Here is a 13017-nt window from a genome sequence, read left to right as displayed (position 1 = left end):
TAGGGAAAGTCACCCGCCGAAACGGCGGCTGAGACGGAAGGGGGGCGTCTGGGCAGGATGCGTCATAGTTGTGGACAGTTTCGAATGCAGCGCTAAAGATGTATGTTTCTGACCCGATGGACACGTTGCACTTTGTAGGGATCACGGTTCCATGACGGAAACTTACAGAAAAAAAGAAGCCACCAGCTCCAAGGTGCCGAGTGAGTGCCATACGTGAGCTGGTGGCCCCAGTGACGACGGAAACAAAGGCGTTAAAAAGTTCCACCAGTCCACGGCCACGCCACCCCGAACGTGCCGATCCCGTCTGTTCTCGGAAGCTCAGCAGGGTCGGGCCTGGTTAGTACTTGGATGGGAGACCACCTAGGAAGACCAGGTGCTGTAGGCGTTTTAAAAAAAATGTTCCATAAGCCGACCTCCCACATCACCCCATTTGTGGTCAGACCGAGAACCCCACTTCCCGGTTCTCCATCAGCTGAGATCTCATGCTGTGTAGCCACTAAATCGCATCCGCTTACTCCAGACCTTGACTGTGGCAAACCTTGGTCTCCTGCCACACGCTTCCAGCAGACCAGGCGCATTCGATAGTGAAAGACAGTTCGTGGAGAGCAGAAACATGGCTGAGTCTACGGGAGACAGATTACCCCCCCGTCCTCAGAGGCTCTCTGCAGAACCCCTCGTGGGACGGCCTAGACTAATTCTGCGGGAGAAGCTGTATGCGCTGAAAAACCCATTTCACTTGGCAAGTGCTCAAGGCTCGTTACGACCAGTTCAAATAATACCAGAAGTAACGTGCACTCTGGGATTGTTAAATGACTTCTCTTACAGAGCCCTTGGGGGGTTTCGGGAACCCTTGAAGAATCTGGTGTTTAAGCAGACACGGTGTTTGGCGTTTTCGCCCGTGGCGGGACGGTGGTCCTCATGCCCCACCTCCCCGAGTCCCACTCCCTCCTGGGTCGGACATTGCTGCTTGACCACCACTGTCCTCCCCGCGGCCACGGGGTACCTGGACGATGCTGCGGGCAGCCGGGTCCCCCGGGTCGGAGCTTGCTCGGGAAGTAAAACCCGCTTTTCGTCCTGGGTTGAGTCTTGTTTGTTTCCGTTTCCTGTTTATGACACGCTGTTGGGTCAGAGGAAGTAGATTCCGTCTTGGAAGCGCATCGCTCGCTCTGGTGGGAACGAGCACTCGGAGGCTCCGGCTTCACTGCAGTGTTGACACAGGCATTTGGGCCGGGCGGACCTGGGGCACTTCGGACGGCGTGCGTCCTGTCGGAGAGGCACTGACGCCCTTGCTCAGTGAAGAACCAGCAGCACTTGCGAGAAATAAGATTCGCGGTGTTCTTTTCCGTATTTTGAAACGTCTTTCGGTAAAAACAGAGCCACCTGCATCTCTCCTCCTCTTTTGTAAGCCCGAGGCTCCTAATGGTCACAGGTTGACGCTCCGCCCGCAGACGCAGCAGCGATTAAATGCTGTGAATTGAGCGAAAGAGGTGAGCAAATTTGCAAGGGGGTCCCCGGGAAGATCGGAAAGCTCACGTCTCCAGCCTAACGCTCTTGCCCAGAGCTGTGATCCCGCTTCTTGTTCGACGATGCTTTGTTTTTGCCTTCGGTGCTTACTCGTCACATCGCCGGAATTGATTTTTTCTCTCTTTTTCTCTGCGCCGTGATGATCGATGGGCCCGGTGGACGATTTCAGCACGTCAGCCGCCTTGCCAGAGATCTGTTTCTCTACATGGGTCCCGATATCTATTTATATGCCTTATTTTTATTATTCTCATTTGATGGGAACAGATTGAGGGACCGTGAGCTAATTCTGCTCTCTGGAATGTTAATTAGGGGAAATTTGTTTCCCCTTCTCATTTCATATTCTCTCTGGCTCATCCGGGAGGGTAGCAGGGAACATGCGAATGCAGCTCCTCATTGACTGAGTTATTTGACAGTGACACACAGACACGACCAGAATCTCTGCTCCCTGGAGAAGCGGCTCGATAGTTAATGAGCTGGGCTTTCTATACATCTGGGTAAACCGTGATTTCTACTTTTATTATCCCTTACAAAGAGATTCTGTTTTATCGATGGCCAGGGGATCCAGAGGTTGAGGTACACTATTATAATTTAGTGTTCCCCAAGCTTCATTAGCGAGCGCTCGTGGGAGTTTGTCCCGTGTTCTTCTAGGGACTCTACGGTTGCGGCTCAAACTGTGGCATTTCCCCTGCATCCAGGATTTAAAGTCGATCTGTAGATAGGAGACGAACTCACTGCTCCGGGGCAGTTTGGCTGCTGAGCTGGACCGCAGGGTCCCCGGTCCAGCCTCTGCGTCTCATTGTTCACGCGAGGAGGCGGAGGTGTCGACGTCCTCGACATCACAGGTCCCAAATCTCCTGTGTTTTCACACTTCCGTGCCCTCCTCCCTCCCACTTTGAAGTGTAAATACATTTCCTCCTCAGAAGAACAATTCACAGGCTTACGGATGCCTCGCAGAGCTGGGGTGCTCTAGTTCTTGAAGGGAATCCCCAGGAGTCTTTTCATCTGTGCTTTATCAGATCCCCGTGTTGTGCGTGGGGAGGCGAAGCATTTCTGTATTCCGCTGCTGAGTGGGGAGCACAGGTGCCTACGTTATCGTCTAACGGCACTCGGCTCATTCTCGTCTTTTTCCCCACTGTGAAATGGACCCGTAATGCCCTCCTCGGATGAATGTTGTCGGGAGTTAAAGAAATTAAACCGACAGTGTGTCTAACGTGCCCAGCGCAAAGGTTCTCATTCAGCGGTGAGGCGGGCGGCATTCGGACGTCACTCCGGGACTCCCGCCCAGCGCATCCATCCTCTGTGACGTCCGCCCCTCCAGGGAGGGCAGGACCCGGGAGTGTGCTGGGGGGTCACCTTGGGAGTAGGGTCCACCGTCTGGCAATGTCAAAGGGATTTTGCAGATGCCACTAAGGCCCCTAATCAGTTGACCACGTTAATCTAAAGAGACATGATCTGGGAGGGTCTGTCCTAACGTGACAAGCCCTTCACGAAGGGTCTAGGGACCAGAGGCAGAGGAGGCAGCACAGACCCTCCCCTGCTGGCTGTGAAGGAGTAACTGCCGTGCCGTGAGCTGCCTTTGGAGCGGGCCGCTTGCCAGGGACCCGAGGTCGGCCTCTCAGGGCTGGAGTGGACCCCAGCAGACGGCCAGCAAGAGACGGGACTTCAGCCCTGCCGCCGAAAGGACCTCTATCCTGCCAGCCGCGAGCGACCCCGAGTCTGAGGTAAGAGCACGGGCCTGGGTCACGCTGTGGTTTCAGCCCCTGGGCAGAGGGCAGTCGCCCTGTGCCCGCGACACTGTGAGGTCACACACGGTGTTGTTCGAGGTGGAAGTCAATTGTCACACTGCAGTAGGAAACTGACACAAATGGTAACTTATCGGCATAAATAGTTCACGCCGTGATGATGATGCACGTGATGGCGATAACGTCGATAGTAATGAGTTGAAAAACAAAATCCAAGCTTTGATGTACTTTCATTATACTGGCGTCAGATTACGTTTTACGGCTGGAATCATGTGACATCTATATGCCGGGGAGTGGGAATTACAAGTGGACAAGCTGCCCGGACCCCCAGCGAGGGGGTTGCTGCCCGCGGGGAGAAGGGAGGGGCTGTTAGGCCGCCAGGGCTTCGTCACACCGCCCTTCCGGAGAGTTCCACGAGGGCCAGCGGTCTCTCAACGCAGTTGATGCCGGACTGCCATGCCCCTCGAGCTGCGCTCGGATGACTTTGACAGTGACAGCTGACGCTGACCTGGGGGAAAAACCGGAAGAACAGTGACAGCTCAGCTGTTCAGAATGGAATTGGCAGTTGTCGAGCGACGTGAGATCTGGACTCGGGTTTTGGTCCAATGCAGAAGGCACAGTGAAACCGATAGCTGGGTGGATGCGCTGACTGTTCAGCTCGTAATGGATGAGGGGGAATGGAAAATTCTAGGCCTGGAGTCCGAGCGGCGGTGGCCCTCGTAGCCATGGGGACAGCGCTTGTCCTGGCCGTGCCAGCCGCGGTTCACGTCTCCTCTAAAACCCTGGGGATGAGACTGTCCTCACGGTGTTCGTGCGACACTTATTTTCCTGTACGTGATCGGTTCCACGTGGGAAACACAGGTACCATAGCGATTAGGGAAGTCAAAGCCCTGTTTCCCTGTGTCGCCTCTAAGGTGAGCTCTGAGCCACGTGTGCCGACGCGTGCAGCGCGGTCAGGCGCGTCACCCCTGGCTCCAGGAGCGACGGCGACGGCGGTGGTTTGTGCGTGTTTTTGTCGCTGCAGGTTTGACCACGAGATCCCAAAGTCACGGCCGTGGTTTATATGCGCCGCTTTTTCTGTCCTGTAAAAAGACCGGAGTCTGTACGTAGGAGGGTTCCCTGAAGCTTTTGGGGTTGAACAACCCCAGGTAAGCGAGAGGAAGGCTGGGAGGAGGGAAATGCCAGTATTTTCCCCAGAGCACGCGCGTGTGCGTGTTTATACCTGTCTGTGTTGCTCCGGGTGGCTTCGGATGACTGGGACCTATCGGTCTGTCTCGGTAGCTCACGATTTCAATTTCCCCAGGACCTATTCATAAAAGGAATATTTTCTTGAATTATAAATGTATGATATCTTTCGCCTAAATGAAACGTCGGCTTTTAGTAAACAGGAGGTCTGGTTTGTCATATTCGCTCATGTGATCGTTCATTTATGGACGGAACACCCGATGGCTTCCTTCCAGGACTGAGACTGGGTGCTGGGTGCTGGCGGCCCTTAGGGTGCCCAGGGCCTGTGGGATGTCAGCAGGGGCCACAGTAGGACGAGCACGGGGCGCCGCGGAGCCCCGAGTGTGCCTGGAGCTCACGCACAGCGCTGCTCACCTCGTGGCCCAGGCCGTGGGTGACATGGGGACAGCTCGCAGCACGGGGACTGGGAGACACGCCCGCTTTTACAGAATTTCTGGAATGTTAAGAGAACAGAGCTCCTCTGACTTAAAGTTGAGATTCGTGTCAAAAACAGACCTGGAAACAGGACTTATATCCAAGTCACGCTGATACAATGTCGTTCTTAATTCAAGAGGCACAAGAACCCGGATCTCAGAAACGCCCGTGTCTCACGGGCTAAGGAAAATCCACCACCTGCTCCTTCGAGAGTGAGTGACGTGCGGGGCGAAGCAGAGTGAGATCCTGACCTCGGCCTTCTCCACGGCCCTCGCAGCCCTCCCAAATCCCATCGTGGAGATGTCCGAAATTTCTGAGAAGAAAACGCTGAAACTAGGATTCTCTTTAGAGAGTCTTTTTATACAAAGCGGAACTTCCCTGAACCGCCCTAGGCATTTTCATCGGGAGAATTCCCAAATGCATTTGAAATCTACCGCAGAACTGCAGGACATTAGACAGTTTTATTTCTACCTCATAAAAATATGTCAAAACCCGTGGGAGTCGTACGAAGCCAGCACTCATCCGTCACCGTCGTCGCCGCTTCAGGGACCCGTGAGACGAACCTCAAAGCAATGAGGGATGTCGGCCGTGAAGCAGCGTGTCGCATGGCGCGTGCTCCGTTGTTGTGATGGAGTGTTGAAAAGCGGTCTCCCTCCACCGTCTTTACACGGACACCTGTGTTTGCGGATGTGGGCGTGTGTGAGTATGATAAATAAGTAACATGGATAAAAACAAGTCGGACCCCATACGTACAGGTTGAAAATAGAGAAGTTTATTTTTAAAATCCGCTGGAAATGGCAGCCAGCGCGCCCTCCCTCCCCTTCTGCTCTTTAGACAGAGAGAACAGTGGGGCCAGGAGAACATAGAAATGACACCGAGCGCCGCACCCACCTCTCGGGTAGAACTCGGCACCTGTCGCTTCTCGCGGAAGCCCCGTCTGGGTCGGTCGTTCCCTTCCTCAAAGGCTGACAGTTCCTTCCCTATCCCCAAATAAAAACAGGTCTCCGGCCACGCCGCCCTGCACAAGCCCGGTCCCGTCTGACCTCGGAAGCTCAGCAGGGTCGGGCCTGGTGAGTACTTGGATGGGAGACCGCCTAGGAAGACCAGGTGCTGTGGGCGTAAAAAAATGAGTAAGAGACTGTAAGCTGACAAGGTCCTCGCAATCTGTGAGGTCCACCAACGGTCGCCTCACCTAAAGAATAAAATAAAATAACCGCCCCCTCCAACGCGTCTTTCCTCTTCCCGAGTGTCTGAGTCCTTGTAGCTATTTGAGTTGTGGGTGCTCTCGGCACTGTGGCCCCATCAGCCACACGGGTGTCCTTTCTCGGTCCCTCCTTGCAGGGCACACCTGCCTGAGGCAGAGGTGACAGGTGACTAGACAGCCCTGGACGCCACTGCAGAGGTGACAGGTGCCTGGACAGCGCGGGACACTGCTGGGGGGGTGACAGGTGACTGGACAGCCCTGGACGCCGCCGGGGGGTGACAAGTGACTGGACATCCTGGAGAGCCAGGCCCGTGCCGGACAGCGAGAAGCCTTGCGCCCTCCCTGGCCTGGAGCACGCTCGCCCGCGTCCCTCCCTGGTCACCGTGCGTAGTCCTCCCTGAGGTGTCCTGAGCACATCCTGGATCACGGCTTCCTCTGGGCTGTGGCTCTACCATGTGGCACAGTGCGCACCCGAAGAGCCGTCCAGCATGCGTGAGCGGGAAGCACGTGCAACAGGGCAGCAGCCTGCGGAGCTGGGGACTTCTGCTTCGCTGCGGCCGCTCGGAGCACAGCCACCGTCTCCTGCGGGAGGAGCGGGGACGCCCCGTGCCGAGCACGGTGAGCCGCACGACGTTCAGGCCGGTGGGGCGGGCGGGGCGCTGCCCAGCGCTGCCACCCGGGCCAGCCTCTCCCGCACGTCTTGTCCTCTCTTGTGACCAGTGATGGAAGCGGGGAGCTTGGCTCAGCTGTGGAATCCCTTTCGAGTCATGATAATCCTTCCCGAAGACGGCCTGGTGTTTCACGTCCTTCTGCTCTGCACGTGGGAGTCCGAGACGCCTCTCCTGTCCCCGTGTCCCCGAGCAGGTGCTTCTGTTCTCTGCGTGAGTTTCCGCATCTGTGGGGAAGGGAGAGTCAGAGCTCGGGCCCGAGGCCACGTCCAGCCGCCTGCAGCCCCGGGCACCCGCCAGCCGGGCTCCGAGACGGAGCTGTGCGGAGGTCGGAGCCGGGGTCGGACACCGTGCGCGGCCGCGCCGGGAACGTGGGCTCTGCCCCTTCGTCCGTCCATTCTCCCTGGAAGAATAAGGGCTGTCCTGGCGTCACGCCTTCTGTGTCACCTCCGTGCCACCCTGCCACCTGTCCACGGCCGACAGTGTATCCAGAAGCTCCCGCTTACGCTTCGTAGAAGTCGCGTGTGTGGAAAGATGAATTCCGACTTGCTCTGACCTGGGACACGCACCGGCAGGAACGTCACGGTGAAAACGATGACTCAGTTCGCCCTAATAAGATCGATCGGTTGAGCTCGCGCAGCTTGGGACGAGGACGTCCCTTCTCGGCAAGGTCACAGTCACATGTGTAAAGACCTGTCCCCTCATTTGCGGTCTGCGGTGCAGGGCCAGAAGGTCACAAGGAATCAATCGACAGGAAGTCACTGCTCTTCCGTCGCCTCCTGGGGAAGCGCGGGCCGTTCTTCAGGTCGAGTCTGGTTTGTTCCGGAAATGTGATTTCGCCGCGGCCCCCTCACGCATCCGCCGTGGGCCGACGTGCTCCGGGCCAGCCCAGCCGTGCTGCGAAACGCTAAGCCCGAGGGTCCCGGTATCGGGGGGCGGTCGGGTCGTGGGGTGGGGCCCTCACGGGTGGCGTTCGTGCCCCTGTAGAACAGGCCAGAAAACCCCGTTGCCCCGCCCGCCGCGTGAGGACAGTGAGAGGTGCCGGCCGCGGACCGGGAAGAGCTGCTCGGGTCGCCACCGCTGCGGGCGCCGTGGGCCCCCAGTGTCCAGCACCGCGGCAGCTCATTCCTGTGACCGCGGCCCAGACGGGCTGAGACGGCGTCATAAGGAAACATTTACCGAGCGCCTTATACTGGCTACTCCAGCAAGCACGTGACAACGTGTTTCACAGGATATTTGCAGCAGCCCCACGACGTGCGACAGTGAGGTTATCTTGGATGAGGACTCTGAGGCGCGCTGGCCTGCCCAGTGTCTTGGTGCAGGTGATCAGCACAGCGGCGCTGAAGCCGCAGCCTCCGGCCAGAGCCCGTGCCTGGCCTGCTGCCCCACCCCGGGAAAGGCCACCCACCCCGGGAAAGGCCACCCACCCCGGGAAAGGCCAGCCCCTGTGCACTCACAGACACGTGGGCGAAACGGTGCCCGCTGGTCCCGTCTCCACTCCGCACGGTGCAGGAAGGAAGGGACAGTCACTCCGAGAACCAGCCCATTGGTTCTGTACGTCACGATCAAATGCCTTTCGGACCCGGCCCGCACAGGGTGTTCGGAGTCCACTGGGGTGACACAGACGAGCCCCTGCTGCCGGCAGGCTCAGCCCCTGGGAGGAGCAGACGGCCAGCTGACGGTCACTTACCCAGATGTGTAGTCGGGGCCTCAGATAAAGTCAGGAAGGGGACAGTCTCTCCTCCAACGCCACATCCCACGGCCCACATCACATTCCTGCCCATGTTATGGGGCGGGTGAGGAGGGAGGGGCCCTGGCCTTTCGCATTAGCAGCGAAGAGATTTAGTGACGTAGAGAGCAGACAGGTAAGGGGTGTCGGGCAAATGAAAGGGACGTCGTTATTTAAATATTTTAGTCTGGCTCCGATGTGTCGCCTGTGAAGACCATCCGTCACGCGGGCTCTCGCTTTTCCAATTAATAAAAACTAACGTCGACACATCGCTTCGCAGCGAGCGAGGCCGTTTCAAATCTCATTAAGTCATTATAGCAATTTCTCAAGAAAGGTGTCATCGTCACCTTTTTACAGAAGAAGAAGTCGGGCCTCTGAGACATTAAATACCTTCCCCAGAATCGTTCATTCCAGGAAGCGACGAGCCTGGAATCGGCTTCTGCAAACGCTCGTTGCTTCGACCTTTCCTGCGTCACGGTTACTCAGTCCTTGTCATAGTGATTTTCCCCAGCATTTGCATTTTTATAGGCTTCACGAAACTGTGAATTAAATACACAGCAGAGGCAGGCACGGAAGAACCGACGACAGGAAGTAGAATTCAGTGGGTATTTCCCTTCTGGAAAACTTTTCATGTGTGTGTGTGTGTGTGAGGGTGCAAGCCAGTTAGGAAGTACGAGGCGAGCATCCTTAGTCGGCCGCCGGAGCGGGCGGATGCGGATGCAGATGCGGGGGCGGCAGCTCACCCTAGGCTCGCCCTTCCCAGGGGCCCTGCAGGGCCGTGCTCCTTCTGCCTTCCGTGTGGGGGATCCCCCAACACCACTGTCTCCACCCGCTCGTGCCTCTGCTTCCCGCTCCGTGAGTGCCTAGCACCAGGCGCACCCCCGCCAAGTCACCTGTCACACCTTAGTGCACGTACTTGTGTGTGCGTCCTTTCCCAAGACCCCGTGTCCGTCCTCATCACAGGAGGGGCCCTTGGTGCCTGGCCCAGAGTGGAGGGAGCACCGAGCAGGTGGCACCGGTTCTGCTGGAAGCCGAGGCACGGAGTTCGCCAGGCGGGGCGGGGGACGGGGAGTGGGAGGGGGCACGAGGGCCAGAGCGGCCACGTCCTCTGTGCAGGGGCGCCCCGTGTGCGAAGGCAGCGTCTTTACGGTCCTGCTGCTGTGCGTGTCCTGAATGGGACTGAGGGCCAGCTCCTAACTGGCTTCCACGGCCTCCGGGGAGTATGTTTCATTGGCAGGCGATGAGGAATTACAGAATAAAACCGGGCAAAGGGCCTTCTGAGAGGAGGCCACTCTCTGCCACGTGGGGATGAGTCTCAGGGTCCATGGCGCAGGGGCTGGCATCCCGTCTTCCCAGTGCGAGCGGTTGTTCTGGACGGGACAGCGGGGCCTGGCCGGGTGGGATGCCCCGAGAGGAAGGGACAGGGCGGAGAGGCACAGAGACGTGCGACACGTAACATCAGCCGACGGAGAGGACACAGCTCACAACAGGTTTCCGACTCCGTGCCCTGGGCGCCTGTCACACGTGGTGGCACGGAACCCTCCCCTGTCACGCACTGAAGACATGGCCCTGGGAACTGAGAGGGACCCACCGCAGCCCGGGCGTACGGCTTTCCCACCGTAGAGAGGAGGAGGCCACGCGGCCTCGGAGCTGTTAAGAAACGGGTCAAAGCCACGGGCGCGTCGGGCCAGGCCGGGGCTCAAATCCACGATGGCCGGCTCTGCCCGCTGTGAGGACGTGCCGTTCCCACGGGTAGGTGCCCCGAGTGACGAAGTTGGCACCCGGCGTCTGATGAAGGGGCCCCCTGCACCACTGAGCTGGCGCCGAAGGGGAGGGGACAGGGCTCCGGGCCCGCGGGGTCCCTGGAGCAGGGGGCCAGCATCTAGGCGTTCACGTAGACGGGGCAGAAGGAGCCGGGGGAAGGAGCATGGCTTCCTCTAGGGGACGTCTCTAGAGTAAGGGGACATCGCGGGTGCCAGGGGACGGTCGGTCTAGGGACGGGGTGCCCCTCTCCCCTGGGTCCCGGAAGGGAGAGACGCGGCGGACTCTGCTCTGACCGCTGGGGCCTCCCCGCACACGGAGACCTTGCACCGAGTCCGGAAGGCGTGATGGGCGTGGTCGCTGCCACTCCAGCCGCCTCGCTGGTGGCAGTGGGAACCCTGTACCTGGAGCCGGCGGTCACACGCCCGACTGTCCAGCCACCGCTCGGGGCCCCCAGTGAGGCTCGGCTCCCCGGTTCACTTCCAGGGGCTGCTCCGACCTTCAGCCCTCTCCGGGGACAGGAGGGACGTGCATTTGAATCGTAGGACAGTGGGGCCGGCGGACATGAGCGCGCACGCGTCGCCTTGCAGCGTATGAGCAGCCGCGAGTAGGGCTCACTCGCCTGCCGAATTTATGGACAGTTGACGACCACCCTCGCCAAACAGAACCCCGGGGAGCGGAGGGCTCAGCACCTCGAGAGGCAGTATACAAGGCGGCGGTGCCCGTGGCGGTGCTCGAAAGGCCGAATACAAAGTCGTTTCCCTCCTTGTATGATATATGAGGACTCGTCTGTGTTGGGGACCTTCGGGGAGGGGTGGCTGGCAGGAGAGCGGGCCCCAGGCCACCCGCCGCCCAATCTGCTGTCGCGGGAACAGGGGGCACCTGTGTTGTTTGTCCGGCCCAAAGCTGTGTTGGTCACCACTTCTGCGCCTCTGTCCCAATAAAACAGAAGCGTCTCGCTGTTTGGATCTCAAACAGTTTTTCTGTTTCTTCAGAGGTCTCTACTTTTTGCCGAGTTTCACGTCAGTCTACTAGTCGATGTCTTAAGGCCATGTTTGCGTCTTATACCTTTAAAACCACTGATTAAAGAAACTAAGAAATACAGTTCTCGTCATTATTAAGTATCCTGTTGAATTCAGATGAGGCGACACATGTCTAATGTGACATCTTATAAGAATCCTAAACTTAATTTCAGAAAAAAGTAAGTATATTCTCCAGAAAGATTAATTAAATGTATTGTCATAGACACATACAGTTAGTTTGAAATGTCCAGCCCATCTCTCCTGAAATCACTGTTTATAGGTGAACAGGTGAGGTTTCTGTGTGGCCATCGGGGGCTGATATGTCCATTGGCAGGCGTCCGTCTAGCTGGACGCTGGGACAGGTACCTAGGCGTGTATACTATAGTGCGTGGCCTTGCTGGCCGACACCCACGGAGTGACCTGGCTGTCTGGTGTCTGCCCCCAGGAGCCGTGGAGCACTCAGCACATCCCAGCGCTGTTTTCGGCTTTCTGTGGTCTCCTGGCCTCCCTGTGCTACCATCTGAGCAGGCAGAGCAGCGACCCGTCTGTGCTCCTGTGAGTGACACTGTCCCCCCCCGCCGTGACACACACACAGCCGTGACACACGCACACAGCCGTGACACACACACACAGCTGTGACACACACATACAGCTATGAGTAACACATCCCACACTGTAACACACACACACACAGCTGTGACACACACACACAGCTGTAACACACACACACAGCTGTGACACACATACACACAGCTGTGAGTAACACGTCCCACGCTGTAACACACACACGCACAGCTGTGACACACACACAGAGCTGTGAGTAACACGTCCCATGCTGTAACACACACACGCACAGCTGTGACACACACACACAGCCGTGACGCACACGGATATGATACACATAGCCGTGACACACACACACAGCTGTGACACACACACAGCTGAGTAACACGTCCCACGCTGTAACACACATACGCACAGCTGTGACACACAGCTGTGACACACACACACAGCTGTGACACACACACACACAACCTTCTCTTCGTGGGCACTGAACTTCGTTGGGAAGGAGGGGGCCTTGCTTTTGTCATCCGAGCGTGAGGTCCCGGTGGAGGTTCGTCGACCTCGAACACTGTAATGGGCACATATTTTAAGAAGTAAAACCTGTGTGTTTTTTCGTTTTCAGGTCCTTAATTCAATGCAGATTTTTCCCGAAATTTCGACAGCGAAATCTGGAGGTGTCGGCTGCGGATCCCCTCCCTGGGAAGATGAAGGATTCGGTGGTGAGACCTTGGTGTGGTGTGACCTCTGCAGGTCCTCAGCGGGGCTCTGGGTGGCGGGGCCCGCGCGGCCTCTAGCGCAGAATGCGGTCCCTCGTCCCGGCCTGGATCTGGCACGTGGACCCTCTGAGCCTCTCGGGTGCTGTGCACCTGCCACAGGCACTCGGGCGGTCCTCATTCGGCGGCATTGTGCCTGCACATTGCAGTGACACACGTTCGGTCAGTTCCGGCCACCGCTGGCGCCAGGCAGCTGTGCACGAGTCAAAGCCTGTCACAGGGGCGCCGGCCAAGCCGCCCGCTCCGCGCGCCGCCCCACACCTCGCCGCAGCTCCTGCTGAGCTCGGCGCGTCTTCCCAGGGTCTTTCGGTTCAAGGTCGACATCGGCACAGCCCTTGCGAGGGGCCCTGGTACTCTCGAACCAGGTCTGG

General features: G+C 58.0%; 1 protein-coding gene and 2 pseudogenes across 1 annotated transcript in view; all 3 read left to right on the top strand.

Annotated features, from left to right (window-relative positions):
* PCNX2 (pecanex homolog 2) overlaps positions 1-13017 on the top strand; it is a 170071-nt gene that overhangs the window by 57386 nt on the left and 99668 nt on the right. The window contains exons 15-16 of the mRNA XM_025039061.1: positions 11755-11864; positions 12496-12592. Coding sequence (XP_024894829.1) covers positions 11755-11864; positions 12496-12592 — 207 coding nt within the window. The remainder of the gene's footprint in view (positions 1-11754; positions 11865-12495; positions 12593-13017) is intronic.
* Positions 268-385, top strand: LOC112470065 (annotated as a pseudogene).
* On the top strand, positions 5926-6044 carry LOC112470066 (annotated as a pseudogene).

Source organism: Pteropus alecto, unplaced genomic scaffold (genome assembly GCF_000325575.1).
Source record: "Pteropus alecto unplaced genomic scaffold, ASM32557v1 scaffold189, whole genome shotgun sequence".
Classification (NCBI taxonomy): domain Eukaryota; kingdom Metazoa; phylum Chordata; class Mammalia; order Chiroptera; family Pteropodidae; genus Pteropus; species Pteropus alecto.
This window is presented reverse-complemented; position numbering and strand designations above follow the sequence as displayed.